The sequence below is a fragment of the Rhododendron vialii genome, chromosome 3a, assembly GCF_030253575.1.
Source record: "Rhododendron vialii isolate Sample 1 chromosome 3a, ASM3025357v1".
Classification (NCBI taxonomy): domain Eukaryota; kingdom Viridiplantae; phylum Streptophyta; class Magnoliopsida; order Ericales; family Ericaceae; genus Rhododendron; species Rhododendron vialii.
Window position 1 is genome coordinate 7,981,455 of NC_080559.1, and position 17,882 is coordinate 7,999,336.

Here is a 17,882-nt window from a genome sequence, read left to right on the forward strand (position 1 = left end):
AATTTAACATGGCCTGCAATTAGCCAATAAGCAACAATATGCGGGTGAGTGCACGAGAGAGAGAGAGAGAGAGAGAGAGAGAGAGAGAGAGAGAGAGAGATTATGAATTTTCTCTCGGCAGTATGTTCATTTCTGTATATTACAGACGACGATTGTTAGAAATTGACAGCTGGTCTTCCATTGGAGCCATGTTGCCTCTGCTTCGAATAGTTTTTGAGAAGTCAAGGAGACTAGGTGTAACCAAAAAAGATGAAGCAAATCTTTTCTACGATGTATTAGGAATCAACAATAATGCCAAAATTGGAATTTTGTGTCATGGGAAAAAAAAACTCAGCACTGGTTTCAAGCTTGGCCTCTATTGGCTAACCAAGGAAAAGCCGAATTCACAACACACGCAGAAGCAATCTCAGACAAGAATGACAACGACAATTTCCAAAACTGATCACTTACCTGAAAAATCAACTTACAACAGTTCCCATTTCCAAAACAGCTTGAAGTTTCATATCCGCGAATATAATTTCATTTTCTATGCCATGTATCACATTAAGAAGAATAAAATTGTGACTCCTTTTCTTACTCAAAAACAAGGAGAACATAAAAAAATGTGACCCAAAAAGAAAAGTTCTTTCACCAGCGAGGTGCATGCTTTCACTCGGTACCGTGACCACCAGAAAGAATAGCATCTGCCGCAGAGTCCAAGTCATGAGGAAAGAAAACCCTGCATGACAGCTTTATCATGTAGAGAAACAACAAAAATCCCCAGGGAACAAAATAGGAGACAACCTTAATTGCAATGCATCAGGAGCTATGAAGCACAAATACTTTTAAAAGATAGTCGTATTGGTGTGGTACCTGTATTGAGTTTATCCGATAATCCTGGGATACTCATGGAGACATATCTGATACTTTCTAAACATTCCCATTATTTGAGAGTAATTTTCTTTGACTTAAGAAGTAACGAATCTATTATGCCCTATAAACATATCCATAATTTGGAATTAATTTTGTGATTTAATAAGTATCAGACACTTTTCCGATTCTCAGAGTTACATATCCGAACTTTTCTCAAATTGGTAGTGAAAGTAAAATATACAACAATTCACAACCGGCTGGGGCTCACTAAAACTCATTTTACAACAATGTTGAGAGCCCACCCAAAGCCAAACCTTCACTTGTTATCCATCTAATATGCACCCATTCTCTCTTCACCTATTATGGGCCGAAACTCTAATTGCTAACCACCACTCAAACCCACTCCCCGACCCCGTGAACCAGTCACCCCACGAACAAGAAAGTTCTTCCCTCCAATTGCCTTTTGTGGGTATGTATTTGTGGTCTGTGTGTCTTTGGTGATGGGTCAAAATCAGAGGTGATGTCTGTGTAAGTGGTTGGCCAAAATGAATGGTGGGCTGATGGTTTGCCACCTTGCTGGATCAATGCTGGTTCATACTGGATTTATTAGAGGTGTTTGTAACATGCATAGAGTTCAGGTTAGCATGGGAAGAAATTATCGACCCCCGTTGACTACATATGGTGTCCTATGTTACATGGATCCTTCATTTTGGCTCAAGCACCCCTGTGGATGTGTCCGACACCCGTATCCTTTTGGACACTCGGATCCTCTAATTGTTAAGATACTTAGAGAAAAGGACTATCAAATTAGCTAGAAAACCAAAATTTCGAGTATTTCACATAGACAAGAAATAGGGAAATAGCAAAAACATAATTTTCTTAACCCTTTCTTGTTTAACTACATTTGTAAACATAGTTTACAGTACATAATTTGAGAAAATTATGCAATATATAATAGAAAAAAGAGTTCAGGACGTGTCCCCGTACCCGTACCCAAGTTGGGGACACATATCCACATATCCTAAGATTTAAATTTAGGAAGGTCCAACACTTGAACTCGCACCCGCACCCGATACTTGCACCGAGTCCATGTAACATAAATGGTGTCTAGAAATTAGTATGGGAAGAAATTAAAGGGCTACAAAATTTCTGCATACATATGAGATCATAACAAAATTATTGGTTGTTTTAGTAGGATCAAATTGCGTTGGTAGTGCCTTTAGGCATAGGTTATAGCTAGTAGCCCAGTATCCTGCATTTTGAGAATTTTTGAATTGACGAAGCCTTATTAAGTCATAAGTTCATAACTGTGTAGATGAGTGGATCCAAACTTTATATACTTCATACACTAGCTTCTAGCTTATCAAATCCCTAATTCCTATATCGGTTTCTCATCATTAACTTATCCGTAGTATCATCCTACAAACATAAACAACAAATTTTACATTCGTTGGCATACACATATTCTATCGCTATCCTGCTTCATCAGTCACCATGTAGAGACAAGGTAGAAACCTAGCCCATTATACAAACTACGATTATAATTCTATAGTTCGCATATCTTTTCATCATTTGTTGGAGTAGAAAATCACAATCGCTCAATGAAAAATATCAAATACTAAACTTTTCTCATAGCTACTGGTTAACCTCTTTAAAGGTTAACTACTCAAACGAACACAACAAAAGTTGAAACAATTAACTGTATTAAGTACCTGCATGTATTGTGATACAAGGTCTTGCTCAGCTGATCCATGTCAGCAATACCTCTACAACCAGCAACCACCTCAAGGACTTGCCTGGAGACAATGGTCATGTAGTTCAATTACAAAAATTCGAGGCAATCAAACTCTAGAACATGCCATCCTTAAATGAACTGCCTTGCATTCAGCGGGGATGAACTTTAAAGATCAAAATCCCAAGCATACCATTAAAAATTGATTCTATATTTTCAAAAATTAGCAGATCATGTCTATCAATTACAGAAATCAGAGATTGCAGTTAAAAGTAGGTCTTCCAGACAACTTATGATAGTCAGATGTCATCTATTGTGACATAAAGTACGTCATTTCTACATGACAAGCTTTACAATGTGTCCCGACAACGTTACAACAGTAACTCGAGTTTGGTCAGAATGAAATTCCATCAATACCCAAATCCTGTGATAACATCTTCTCCATTCACTTTTGTTAGTACCTTTTGGAAGCTCTAACTTTTTAAGGAAACAAGCAACGAATGTGTGGAAGTACTTCAATTTCAATCTCAAAGCATTAAATCCAACAACCCCCTTTCATTGAAATTTGTGAATGTAACTTATGAGGAATAGGTTTGGAAATCTAAACAATTTCCCCTTCGACTTCCCAAAGAGGACCAATATTTTTGGAAGTCCCAATATAGAATGACTGACAATAAGGACAAAGAAAGTAGATAACAGCATAGCACAAAATAACAAGCCCTAGACGCTGAAGCTGGGTCTTAAAAGATCTTGAGTGAGCCCATAAACCAGGGGCACCAATATGTTGTGTCAATTAGGATATGCACGCACACATGCAATCTAATGAATCTAGATAACCACTTATTCCGGAGGAAATAACCATTTGTTCTTCTTACACCGTCTTGTGCACCAGCAGGGACACAGTCACACAGCTACACAGAAGAATTTGAATAATGGAACTGTAGTTCACCATTGCCAAGCCTCTGAATCATTTCAAAAGTAGGCCAACACCCTTAAACCAAGTAGGCCCCTCATACCAGTCAATTTTAAAAGCAAAAAGCTACGTATCAAACAATATAAGATGCCGTTTTCTGTATGGCTCTACGCAAACATTTTTACTCACCGTACTAAACAAGGCTCGTTGCGACCTTTAACAATGCAGTCTTGATCGTACTTTTCTTTCTTCTTAGAAGGCCACAAAGATTTAACAAAATGACCCCCGGCATGAGTGTTCTTGATTTCACAGTATGGAGAATCTGTCTCAATCATCATTCTCTCAACAGGAATGCATTTTACAACTTCAAGGTTCTCAGGGGTCTTTAGAGAGCAGCCATTTATACCTATTATTATGGAGTCATTGAATATCTCAAAAAAAAAGGGCAAATAAAAAATAAGGAGACATTCAAAATATGATATCTCAAAAAGGGAATACAACAAAATAAGGAAACCTTAATGCTAAATGAAAAGCTTGGAGATAAGCATTGGAGTCAAAAGGATTTATGATTAGTATGAGTAAAACGGAGTATATGGAATACAAGTTTAGTGGTATGGAACGTAAGTTTAGTGGTAGTCAAGGTGCTACTGTTGACAACGTGAGATAGAGTGACCCTCCAAAATCAGGAAGCGAGCATTTTAAGTATCTTGACTCAGTTGTTAGCAGAGATGGAGAGATTACGGAGGATGTGGCGCATAGACTTACAAGTTGGATGGCTCAAGTGGCAAAGTGGTTCAGGCTTGTTGCGTGAGTGCATGATACCCACAAAGTTGAAGGGGAAATTCTACCATACATATATGAGACCAGCCATGTTATATGGCACGCAGTGTTGGGCTACTCATAAATAACATGCAAGTAAGATGAGTGTAATTGACATGCAAGTCCCGTAAGACTTTGCGAGATAGAATTAGAAACGAAAACCTTCATGGGATGGTAGGGGTAGCACCGAGAAGATGAAACAAAGAAATTATGCGACCGACCTATACTAGCAAAATCGTAAGGTAAATTTTAGAGAAAATTATACGACTAAGGACAACCCGTAAATAAAACGAGTGCAGCTGAATGGAGAATATAAAGGTGGATGTGGGGGGTAGAGAATTCAAAATGAAAATACCCGGAAATAGTAGGGATTGCACCAATTGGAGATAAATACAGAGAAAATAGACAAAGGTGGTTTGGATAAAGATCGAAGACCAGTGGATGCCCATAGATGATGAAGTCAGCAAGGGTATGAATTTGTTGAATTGAATTGAACATACAACTTTCAATAGAGCAGAATAATGGGAAAAAAATGTGCATAAAGTTATAAACAATTGATTGGGACATAAAGCTTAGTTCGGTTTTGTTCGGTTAGGCAAAAGATTCAGGAACATCTTAGTATATAAAACACAAGACTGCAACTGAGATCAACTCTAAATTAAAGTTACAATGAACAAATGGTTTTCACCTATGAACAGGGTACTGAATGAGAGAACCTTGTTACAGTCTTCTGCACTGCCAGTGAATGAATGGACAACCCCAGCACTGAACCTGTCAGACATATTGGAAATTGATCAAGTGGATGAATTTGGTACATTTTCATCAAGGAATAACAGCTGCATAAAATAAACTGAAATTTAATACTTGGAGCTTTTCCTCCTCATACTAATTCACCAAAATGGAAAGCAACGTTCAGGGGAAAGGAAACATAGAACATGGTTTATGCAGTTAGTAAGAGTCTGCTAATTGTACAGCGATTTTCTTCCAATCTCAAAGTATCATTCTCTATAAATTTTATTTTTAGAAAGACCTTTACAGGAAAGAAATTCAAAATTTCACAGTACCCACTTTCCATTTCTCTCCTCTAGAAAATTTCATTTTACTTTTGCACTAACCTGTTTTTCTAACATCATACTTGTACCATCTTTATCCACATGGTACAGAAGTGACTCACTCTGACCTACCATTGTCAATTTCAATTTCCAATATTTCCATTTCACGCAATAGGGTTTAGGTTTCCCTTTGATACACATTACACACAATCATGAAGAAAAATTCATTCTTAGTTGGCATGTCAGTAGACTTCTTGGAAATGCAGAAGGTAGAGGGGGCAGAAGGGGGAGAGGAGAAGACAAGGGCCACATCCCAAATCCCAAAGACAATGAGACCTCATTTTCAGTTGTACCAATAAAAAACACAATGAGAACAAGACAAGGACCAAAGCCTTTGATTAATGGGCTATAAAGAAGATAAGAATGAGCATCTTAATCCTATAAGGAAAGAACTCACAAGATCACTAATTAAACTATAACGAACAAGAAATTAAATACTACATCTTCAAAGAACAGTAGTCAATAAAATTGTAAATATAGAAATTGTTGCCCATGTGCACAAATAATGTTCTGCATCACTTCTGCCTAGAGTGCATACTGTCTTTTCTTGTGACTCATAAGGTTCCCTTGTACAATATCACTTCCTATTGAGGCAAGAATGACATTAATTTACGCTTCTGGCATTCAGTCTTCTTAACAAATGTAAACACTTCTACCAGTTAGGTTAGTCCTCTACCTTTTTTGAATTTTGTCCGGAATGGTTTTTCTTGGTCTCTTATATAATCTCAAACTCCTTAGTGAAGTTAAACCATATGGCAATCCAGAAGAACTACATTGCTATATTAGAGCAGAGTGATGCTCAGTGACTACACGATTTTGAATTGATTTTTTGAAATTGATATAGTCTCGAAAATATAAGGTCCGTAGATATCACCTGTCTTTATTACGCTCAAGAATGTTGCAGAAATCTTCGGCTGCTGCTCGCATATGAAGAAACATCGGGAGCTTCGTGAGATATGCTAATTCAAACTGCTTCTCAAAATATCTAGTTCAAAACACAGAAACTTGATAAATGCAGGACCATAACCATTCGAATAGAATTGGGAAATACACAAATGTGAAGACATACAATATATGCTTACTAAAGTTTTTCAAGCAAGACATTCTCAATAAAGAAAACAGTTACTCTGAGCAATTACATACTTCTTTTGAAGATCAGATGGGCAAAAGTGAAGTCTGTCATAGTCCAATCCACATTCACCAATTGCAACAACCTTGAACGAAGAAATATTAGAGATACAGCATTAAAACATACCTAAGAAAAAGCATCTAACAACACCATGAAACGAAAACATCTTATACTCTTTACACGTTCCAGAAAATATAAGAGTATTATTAACAAACCCACTTCTCATCTGAACTGTGGAACTCATTGATAAACACGACTTGTGAAGCAACGACATGTTGCATAAATCTTTCTGTGAAAAAGCACCGAAATTTGAAATGCATACCTTCCCTTTCTCTGCACCCTTTTTAGCCAACGACAGAAGTTCCTGAAAATGCTTTTCTGGATCCCCACTCTCGTCAAATTCCTGACAAACAACACCCGCAATTACACAGATATACAGATTACAGATGCACCTCCATCTATATACATTTACGGGTAGAAAATGTAAGTCCCGGGAAACAAATACCCACTTTGCATCTTGTTGGGTGCACACCAACGGTACAGAAAAGCCTTGCTGCCATGAATAAAAAACTGCCACGATTAGCCAACCCAATTAGCTCAGAAAAAGAATGGTCAAGATGGGGAACCAAGTTTGGATAAAGGCAATGTCCGGACAGACCATCTGTTGCTGCAATGGCAAGAGCTTCCTTTGATTCCTCAAGTGACCCACCAGTGACCTGCAACATAAACCTAGACTGAACTGTAGTGCTGTATGTGTTAAAAGAAAAAACTGAAGAGCTGGAGTCTATGCTACTATCTCGCGTGTACAAAAGCTGAATGATTCCATCAGATCTACAAGATAAGTAGATAACCAATAATCATTGAACTTTTCCAAAGTTTTTCATAGCATTTGTGGCCAAAATAAATGAAATAAACAAAATCGAATATTGAACTATTTGCCCCTTCTTGTACCGACACAGAAATATGGTAAGCGAAGCATCCTTTTCAATTTGATATTCTTAAAATCAGTTTTCCGTATTTTAGATGGTTACCCGTAGAAAGGAAGAAAAGTGGTGGTGGTGGAGTGGCCTTTCAACTCAAGAAAACAAGTACCAGAGACGGCTCAAAAATATTGAAAACCTCATTCTTGCTTTTTTTAAATGCAATATGGGCTCTTGTTTTCTTTCCTTCTTCTCCACATAAGTCAATTTCTTCTGTTGATGCTTTTATTTGAGTATATTCTGTTCATACAAAAAATTATCAAAAAAGTAACTTTCAAGTATGATATGCTGATGACATTTCTCAAATAACAGTTTAGTCTTCATGCTTGTGTCTTTTAAAAGTGAAAGACTCAGATGTCATTCTTGGAGTATATCAGTAACATTAATGAGAGTGCTAAAATTCCTAATGATTAAATTCTTTATTTCCGTTTCGCATTCCTTTTGTTCAGTTTTATTTACTTATCTATCGGACCTATACATGTTTATGAGTTATGAGGAGAAACTAAGTCGGATATAAATCTTCTTATTCAGTTGGCTTGAGGCATTTGTCTTATTGCCCATGTGTCTAGAGAAACTTAAACAGAAAAACTGCGCCACAAGAAAGATAATAGATTGTTCTTTGCATTTAAAAGGCAAGAAAGACGTTTTAAACGTAAAATCGACAGGTGACTACATAAATAGAAAAGGATAGGTTATATTTTCCCCAACGGCCTCAAAAACTTTTGGGTGCATCTGTTGTTCTAGTTTTTACGGCCATTCCACACATTCCTCCTTTTCTCCAAGTAATCAGCCAATTATTGTGACCAAACTTATTTGCAAAATACCAAATTAAGAATGCTATGTTAATTCTCTTTCGTATGTCTACAAACAATAAGCAAAATTTGGCCGCCGCTACTCCATCGTCACCAACGTGTGGCTGCCGGTGGGTTGCGTTCATGGTTGTGGTTCTGGTTAGTATCTCGAGGTCATCGGAGGTCCGTGATTTGTGGCTGTGGTCACAGTGGTTTTACCAGTGACGGATAAGGACAGTTTTATGATGTCATGTGATTTTTTCCCCCTTTTTTCTATTTACTTTTTCAATCGGATTTCAATCGAAGCTTATGGCGAAGTCTGTGTTTTTGGCTGGGAAAGGTTGGTCTCGTTTGGGGTATAGCCATTGGGCTGAGACCCCACAGTTGCTCGGTTCCCTGTCTATGGACGCGTCTTCTACTTGATGTATTTTGATTGAGGCTAATAATATCATTTGTTATCGTTTAGGCAAAAAAAAATTACATTTATCCAATGCCCAAAAATAGATCACATTCACAGATAAGTTAAAAAATACTAATATACTACTAGATGCTTCTTTGTTCCTGCAATTTACAGACCAGAAGCCTAAATTACCATGGAGCTCATATGAGGCGCGAATAAACTATAAAAGATACAGTAAAAAGAAAAAAAAGACTTACAATGATTCTATCAACCCCAGCACTCCAAGCCCTGCTCAAAACTGCTGCAATATCCGGCTTGTGGCATTGTTTCCCATGGTATAAACCCTTGAACATGCCATCTGCATTTGGGTTTGATTGAGTGCAAAATCAAGAGGGAAAAAAACCCAATAAATCGATACGTGAAACAGTTGTGGTGAGTTAAGTTTTGGGTTGAATTAGACTGACCTGTGAAGTTCACGGCTATGTCTACTACAGAGAGCGAGCGAGAGAGAGAGAGAGATTAGCAGTTAGTCCCATTTGGTGCTCAACCTACACAAGTGTGTTACAGAAAGAAAAAGTAAAAAAAAAAAAAAAAAAAAACCTAGATTTACTTGCCTATCATTCGAGGTGTTGCCATGGTCGAGCTTCCAGTTAGCTAGAGAGACACTCGAGTCTTCTCTTTATCACGTCTGGGAAACACGGGCACGGTGAGAACAAAGAAAGAGAGAGAGAGAGAGAAACACAGGGGGTTGAGTTTTGTTCGTCCTCGGCTAACATGGACAACGTTATTTTCTTTTTTATTAGTTAAAATAATATGTACTTCACTGCAAAAAAAAATGATGTCATGCTTATTAAAAAATATATATTATATAAAAAATATGACACCATTTTATAGTGAAGTACACATTACAAAATTGCACTCAAACACAGGCATTGAGAAGAAAGAAAATAGGTTTTCAAAATGAAAAGAGAAAATAGGGAAAAATTCACTATAGCCCCTTGTGGTTTGATACATATTCGGTTTTACCCCTTTACATACACACATTAGAATGTGTAGTGTGTATGGGACCCACCACTCATGTGAATTGTGGGTATGTGTTTGGGTGTGAATATGGGTATAGTTCTAGCACCATTGTTTCCCATCCGATTTGACAAAAAATAAAAATGACAATAACAATCTCTTATCTCTCTCATTATTTTCCTTTTTTTCTTCTTCCTCATCTCTTCGTTCTATGTTCCTCCCCTTCTCTCAGTACGTGTGTGTAAGCAAAGATAATCGGAACAAGCCATATACACGCAATGCAAAAAATATGCATAAAAGCATTAGTCGAATGTCATTTAAGAGCATCTCCAGTCTTGACTCATTTTAAGACTCAAATTTAAAAATAAAGCAAAAATCACAAAAATCTCTTTCCAATCTTTGACCCAAACCCTTTCCCATTTTAGGTTTTACCCATTTTTTTGCTCAAATCTGAGATAACTTTTGCCTTGACCCATTTCTTCAACGGCTAGTTAGAGAGAGAGAGAGAGAGAAAGAGGGAGATGTGTAAAATTTGGGTTTGATAATTGGACATGTGTCGACCCAAAATGGATTTTTACCCAAAATTTAACTCAAATTTGAGAAAAAATATGGGTGAAGACTGGAGATGCTCTAAACAACACATCTGTCCACAAAAAATGCCACGAAACCAGACCTTGTGCAAAATTATACAAGTAGATTCTTATTCTATGGACAAAGACATAAACCATGATGTTAATGATCAAATCAATTATGGACCAAAAAAGAGGAAAACCTCCGCAACATAGAAAAAGGATCAGAGTCGTCAGACCAATCAAACAAATGATTTTCACGGGTGTTATTTACGAATTTAAGAGATGTTTACGAGTAATTTTTTTTTATTAAAGACATGTTGATTTTCGAATTAGTATTTGAGTTTGTTCAAACTTGAGCTTTAATCTCGTTTACTAAACATGTCGAAATCGATGTTCAAAAGTTTGACTTGGCTTGCAAAATTTTTGCTCGTTCGTATAACTCGTAAAAAGTTCTGTTCATTTGGATAAATTTGACTCATTTAAAGAGACTCATTAAATAAATTAGTTAAACTTGACTTGTTAATGGCCCAACTCGTTTTAAAGACAAGCTCTACTCATTAAACGAGTCGAACTCGAACATGACGTTTGCAGCCCAGAGCCACAGCCTTAGGCTTATCTCCCGCCCTTTCCAACCCACTTCTCCCGCTTCTTCTCTCCTATAAAGTCACAGAAGCCCTTCAAACCAACATTCTCTCTCTCTCTCTCTCTCTCTCTCTCCACAGGCACATACATATATACCTCTGTATAATCACGCTCGTATAGGCGTATACAGTGCTACAAAGAAAGTTTTTCGCGCTTGTACTGGTATGGCGCTTTCGATCTTCATTTTCTATACACGTTTCGGTGCTATTTCTAAGTCTCTTTTTTTTAATATGTGGCGACATCTTGTTTAGTTCATTAGGGTTCGGTCTTCCCTTTTGATTTCCTACATTGCGTGTTGATACAGTGCGTTTGATTGCTACTAGTGACTAGTAAAATCGCTTAGTGTTACAATAAAAAAGAGAGGAAATTTTGTATCCATTGGCTGTGCATTTTTTTTTCCCATTCATTTCTTGAGTATCCAGATGGATGGGTATTCAGTGAGGGTTTCGATGCCGGGTGACGCTGAACGATGATACTCATGGTAGTCCTTTACTATTTGTTCGTTAAAATATGAAGAGGAAGGTTAAACGTAAAATCATGGTTTGTATTTGGCTTTACTTTCTGTTTTAAAAAATAAAGGTTTGATTTAACTATCTTGTGTTCTTTAAATGAATGTCATTGAGATGTTATTTTTATAATCCAAAGCATCTTTTGTTTAAATCGCTAATTTTCTCAGCAGGGTGGGTAAAAAACCAAGTTATTCGTATACCGATAAATACTTTTTAATCAAATTCTCTTAGTGTGAAATATTTTTTTTCAGAACCGGGGTGGCATGTGCCACTTCCCCCTCCGTATACCTCTGGGATGTGAAAAGTGAACAAGTGAAGCCAGAGAGAATTTGAGTTATTTGGTTATACACTATTTGAATTCACAGTGTTCTCTAGATAGTGACCATTTATCATCATGCTAACAATCAAAACAGCAGCTACATTTCGATTGTTCTTAAGGGAATTGAGAAATGTAACCTAGGTTTCATTTCTGAGACCATCTCCATTGCTTACCATTTCTCTTAGTCATATTTGAGTAAAAAGTTGGTTAAAAACTTGATTGAGATGGACTGCTCCAATGGTTTTACATCAAAAGAATTTTCAGGCGTACCCTGAAATAATGTGGCAGAGAAAAAAAAATTTGTTTTGCTGGTGTAGCATTTTAGATTTTCATTTTTCTCTCGAATTTTCTGTTTTATTAGTACATCTAGTATATTTATTCCCTTAGAATTCAATGCAATTTGTGGAATACAACTCTCATGTCCTAATCTTTTAGTCATGAAGAACTAATGCCCTTCTGTTTCTGTGTGATTATAGTTCTACCACAATGCAGTTTGATAGTCGTGACTCTGGTGGTGTAAATTTGGAAAGGTTTGTCTTCTCCGTGGGGGAAGCTTTGGTGGTGGGCACTCTGGAGATTGCTTTAGTTGCAGAAAATTGCCTATTTTGGCTCCTATCGGCAATAGGATCGCTACCAAATGATTTTTTTGCAGAAGTGTGGCAAAATGATCAGAGGTTTCCAATTAACGGAGCGAGAGAGCCTGACATTGAAAATGATGATGCTGGTAAAACGGAGGATGGTACTGTTAAAGATCAATGTGATCATGATGACGAGAACAATGCCGATATGACTGAGCAAGATGGGAGTTATGATGGTGATGAGGATTCCGAGAATGAGGATGATAATGATGATAGTGGCGATCCGAATGGTGAAAGAGGAAGTAGTGATGGAGATGAGGGTGACGATGATGACGAGGATGATGGGTGCTCGGAAGATGACTACGATGAAGAGGATGGAGAAGAATACGAAGAGGATGAGGAGGGAGAAGGCATACCCAACAGACATTCTAAGAAGCACAAGTACTACATATTTCCTTTATGTCTTGCAAATAGACTTCAAACAACAAACACATTCCCATATGGTCACTTTTAATACACATCTATTCCTTAGAGAAAGCTAGCCTAGACTTCTATTCTTGCAGGGTAGCATATATTATGTGTCTTTTCTGAGCTGTGGACAGTCATTATGCAGTGACTCAGCTGTTCCCTTGTCCCTTGGTATAAAGTTACAATAAAGAGAATGACTAACATAAAAAATAAAACAATAAAAAAGGAAAACTATAGCATCACCTTATGTTTTCATGCTGGGACAATGTAATTAAGAATTATTTTAGTTGCGGTGAAGATTTAAATGACTCAAATTATTTAATGTCAAATCTCGTTCATTTGTTTGCCTTGCTGTTACATGTTATTTTTATCATGTACTTTAAGCCTGGTGTTCTATTAAGTGAAATATTTATGCTTATCCTGTACCAAGAAACTTATGCTATAACCGGCAACTCCCTGCTTATGCCATGACTATTTTATCGTCCATGTCTTTTGGGTCTAATCGATGCTTCTCTGTCATGAATTCTCTATGCAACTTGAGGTGCCACTATACAAGATCTGATTAGATTATGGAACTGTGATTTGTTGTCGAGCACATGTTTTACGGGGGAATTCCTCAAATAATGGACGCCAGTCAATTACGCTGCGTGATAGTAATTATACTGTGTTTTGAAGTTGTGGATGAAATTGTAAGCCAGTTTTACCTTGGTTTCACTCTGTACCTCAGAGGATGGTTATCTGGTGTTAATTTTCTTATTCAACTCGTTCTTTCATATACATGCTATTATGTCTTTGTGCATCTATAGTCACTACTAGTTTTCAAAATTATTTTCAGTCGTTACTCTTATAAATGTCACAGGTTATTTAATTAGTCTTTGTTCTCATGGAAGGTCAGTGGATGGTTACAGTGATGATACAACAGGTTCTGAATATGATGATGATACTGATGATGACCCTGGCTATGGTTCTTTGCTGAGGCATGCAAGAGAAGTCTACGCAGTAACCAGTTATTGCCTATTTGAAAGTGAGTACAAGAAGACGAAAACTCTGTCTGTTGATGTCACCGATGAGGAAAGGTTCGTCTTTGACTACAAAGTTCGAAAGGATGGGCAATTGTTTAGAGAATACAAAGTTACTGCAGCGCCATTTGATGGCCTGATAAATTGTAGTTGCAAGTACTTTGATCTAGTTGGAATCTTGTGCTGTCATGCACTAATAGTTCTTGGATGCTTGCGGATTGAGAAGATTCCGGAGCGATATATACTGAAGTGGCGGAGGAAAAATGGAAAGGGTGGTACTGGAGAAGAAACTCAGAGTCTCACAGACAACTACAAGGGACATGGATCGTCTTCAGATTTCATCCATCATAGTCGGTACGATTTTGTTTTGGTAAAATTGTTACTCCTTTCGGTCAACTGACTGATTTACCTTCACATGACATGCTATCATCCTCTCCTGTTCCATGTTAAACATTTAGTGTTCCTCATACGTACATATAACCTAAGCGGCAGTTTAATCAGGAGAATAATGTGTTTTTAATTAATTTTTCCCTCGTGATAATTGGTCATTAGGAAATTGAGATCTATCTGTGTGACAGTTGAAATTTTCCCATAGTTTTCTCTATATTTTCTTGGGCTTTATGTTCTTGGTGGGTGTTTTGTCATGAATCTACTTGGTCAAATTTGTAGCTATTCGAGGTTAGTATAGGATGTTGTACATGAAATTGCAGTTTTCGTACAAGTGATGGTTGCTACAGTGCTTTCTGTTCACAAATAGTGAAATAGAGGAGGGGGTATATTTCTTCCCAAATAGTGTAAAATTGCATGTGCATCTGATGTCGGTTCTTCTAATGTACCAACCCCCAAAAAATTGATGTTGGTACTACCTCTTTGTTCCATTGCCTCGAAGATTCTAATGCAAAGGAACTGTATTACTGTAATCGCTAATCACTGTTTTACATACAACTTAGCTTCAGGGCACAGCATTCTTGACACCCAGTAATGCCAATCATTATGCATTTTCTAGTGACCCAAGGCATGGATATGAACTTTATAACTGTTTCTGGTCATTTGTGTTTCAACTTTTACCATTATTTTGTGGTTTGGTCATTTGTTTTCTTCTGAACTTGAAGGTTAATGGATACTGGCATTTTTCATCCAGTCCATTCTAAAGATGACTTGGACATGCTTACTAAACATGTTGATGCCCGTATATTGAGGCGTCCTTTGGAAATGCCTATTGATGCCCGTCTATTGAGCCGTGGATTTTTCTCTTATATGCGAAGTGGTACAATGTCGCAAGAGGAAAATAAAAGATTGGAACATCTATCTGTTGACCCTGTCCATATGGATTTGGAAGAAAGAGAGCCTATGGACTCAAGATACCACGTTGATGCCCCTCTCCTAAGGCATGCAAGGGACATTTATATGCCCAATATCTATCGTAAGTTTCGAGAAGAACATAGAGAATCAGAATATCTAGATGTTTTTATTAAGAATGACACTTTTGATGATCATGGGCTAGCTTTTGATTTTGAAGTACTAAAGCCTGGACAATCCATATGCCATAAAGTTCATGCGGAACCAGATGATGGGGGTGTGAAGTGTAGTTGCAAAGGGTTTGAGAAAAAAGGTATATTATGTCGTCATGCACTATCTGTCATGGACCGATTATTTATAGAGAGGATCCCAGCTAAATATATCTTAGATAAGTTCGCGAAAAATCCAGGGGTTGGCATGGCAGAAGATATTCATGGAGAAAAATACTCTGAATTGCAACGCTTCGTCCGGTGGAAAACTTTGAATACCATGTATGATAGAATTGCACAAAAAGCTGCTAAATCTGATGCTACTCAAACTATATTTCTTGAGCATATGGAAAAACTACGAGTCATGTTGGGATGCTCGTCAGATGAGGCCAATGAAGCCTCCATGAATGCATGTGCAGGGGAAGGTGATAGGGATATGAACGGTCTGGGGAGCAGAAATGCTATTGAGGACAAGGCAATGAAGAAAGCTAAGGGCTTGAATTATGGTCAAAATCTTATGCAACCCAATGCTGAGGAATTGGAGGCAAAATGGGGTCAGCAATCTGCCACTAGTGGTCATATTTCTCAGGTAGCAATTTCATCAAGATTATGAGATTAAATAGTGAATTCACCAAGTCCCAATGTATTTTTCCTCATATTTTATTCTTCCTCCCCCTTCTTGGTGAGTGTTTGCTCAGTGTGAATTTATTTTTGATGTTTCAGCCTGAATAATGGTGCAGCACTGGTGAAACTTTCAGCCTGTTTCACTTTCAGGTAACAATGGTGCAGCATGGAAGCATCAGATCAAAGTAAGACTGGCTGAGGTAATTCTCCCTCTTATTGCAAGTAAGACGTCCCTTGAACTTTTTTTTTTCTTCTAAACTTGTACATAACCGTGTTGATATAAAAAGTATACCTGAGTTCTAAGAGAAATATTAGATTGTTAAGTGTTAACAACCAACTCATCTAAAAGCTTAAGTTGTTAGAGAGGGACAACTTTATTATTTATACCTTCGACACACCTCCTCACGTGTAGCCAGGCTCTCCTCCATAAGCGGGCTAACTACGTGTAAATATTTTTACATTAGGTAGGCGGTAGGTTCGGATCTATTGTCTGCCTTGATACCATATTAAATTGTTAACCACCAACTTATCTCAATGCTTAAACTGTTAGAGAGAGAGGCAACTTTATTATTTATACCTTCAACAAAAACTACCCACTAATTAACCATGTACATGCTCATTATTAGTTACCCAAATAATTATAGTATCCAAATTAGGGACCAAACTAATTACTATAGAATCTACACGCCTCCTATAACTAAAAACGACCCAATACCCGTAATTCACTAAAATTATACATGTACCCTCAAAACTACAATATGTCACTAATACCTTGAGCGCAGAAACAATTAAATAGGACCGTACTATAAATGCCAAATTTCTAGTGAAAAAAAAAATTTAATCGGAAAAAGATAAGGTAGGGCATAACAGCTATCTTGGGAAGGCTTGGGATCTTACAACTAATGCTTGGTGTAGTCTATGTTCAAATGGCATAGAGTCCCATAGTCACATATTACCAGTTTTCTTAAGTGGATTTTTGGAAGATGTTTAAGAGGTGTGGTGTTCAGTGGAGCAATTAACCACTGCTGTGGAATGGATAAGTCGGCACTCTAAGAACAGGAGAGCTAACGATGCTGTGATGAAATTGGCTCTAGCAGCTACTGTATACCACATTTGCCTTGAGGGGAATAGCAGAACTTTAATCGCTAAGTTAGAAGCAAGTATCGATAGTTTAGTACCCGATTTCTCTGTCCTGCCTGTGAATCGAAGCTGCAATTTAAGAACCTTGATGCCGAGGGGGTCCTTGCGAAGATTAATAAAGATTTGAGGGAAACTCTAGCCGCTTAGAGGAAGGTCCCCTCATCAGAGGAAACTACAGCCAGACAGTCGGGGATTGCCCCGTAGTTTCACCAGTAGCAGTCAAAAGTTTATGGTTTTTAGAAGTTTTAGGAGCTAGGTGGCTTCTCTGTTGTGTTTTGCTGTTTGTATAGCTTTGTTGGAGCTTGCTCCTTCGTTGTTTTGGTTAGGCTTTCTAGGATAATCCTTGGCCTTTTGTTTTTTTGGTGTTTTTTCTTAATAAGTATGAACTTACCAAAATTTTATTTTTCCTAAATTGCAGTCCGGTTCTGCATGTATCTTACCCAAATATATTTAGCAGGTATGTATCTTTCTAACTAAATTCTCACATATTGTTTTCAGGTTGGCAGCAGTCTTTCCGGGTTCTATCTTTCCAATTTTTTGAAGCAACATGACAACGCCGGTTGAACTGTCTAGGTTTTTTTTTCCCCTTGGTACTGAATGCAGGTCCTTTTGAAGAAAATGAGAGCTTTTTGATAGTTATGCATGTTATTCAGGTTTTGCATTTTGATGTAGTGAACTTGCAGAATATTGTATATATGCTATCATGGATTACTGAATGCTGCAGATATCAATGATGATCGTTCTTCACTTGTGCA

General features: G+C 37.4%; 2 protein-coding genes across 11 annotated transcripts; one reads left to right on the forward strand and one right to left on the reverse strand.

Annotated features, from left to right (window-relative positions):
- Positions 1–429: 429 nt before the first annotated feature.
- LOC131318574 (uncharacterized) lies at positions 430–9,445 on the reverse strand. The gene is made up of 12 exons (XM_058348451.1): positions 9,343–9,445; positions 9,193–9,213; positions 8,986–9,086; positions 7,216–7,273; positions 7,067–7,110; positions 6,880–6,960; positions 6,572–6,642; positions 6,303–6,413; positions 5,005–5,087; positions 3,687–3,903; positions 2,565–2,648; positions 430–718 (listed from the first exon to the last, which is right to left on the reverse strand). The coding sequence occupies exons 1-12, from the start codon at positions 9,362–9,364 to the stop codon at positions 649–651; spliced, it is 963 nt and encodes a 320-aa protein (XP_058204434.1). The 5' UTR covers positions 9,365–9,445; the 3' UTR covers positions 430–648.
- Positions 9,446–10,878: 1,433 nt separating this feature from the next.
- LOC131318576 (uncharacterized) lies at positions 10,879–17,882 on the forward strand. Of its 10 annotated transcripts, none has more exons than XR_009197735.1 (7): positions 10,885–11,124; positions 12,267–12,809; positions 13,727–14,209; positions 14,968–15,952; positions 16,087–16,187; positions 17,626–17,700; positions 17,731–17,882. XR_009197735.1 is itself a non-coding variant. In XM_058348456.1 (7 exons), the coding sequence occupies exons 2-6, from the start codon at positions 12,277–12,279 to the stop codon at positions 16,174–16,176; spliced, it is 1,944 nt and encodes a 647-aa protein (XP_058204439.1). In that variant the 5' UTR covers positions 10,885–11,124; positions 12,267–12,276; the 3' UTR covers positions 16,177–16,187; positions 17,626–17,882. The 10 variants fall into 10 exon arrangements, 4 of the variants coding, with proteins under 4 accessions (XP_058204439.1, XP_058204436.1, XP_058204437.1 ...); XR_009197733.1 differs by having other exon boundaries at positions 16,138–16,209; XR_009197732.1 differs by having other exon boundaries at positions 16,138–16,187.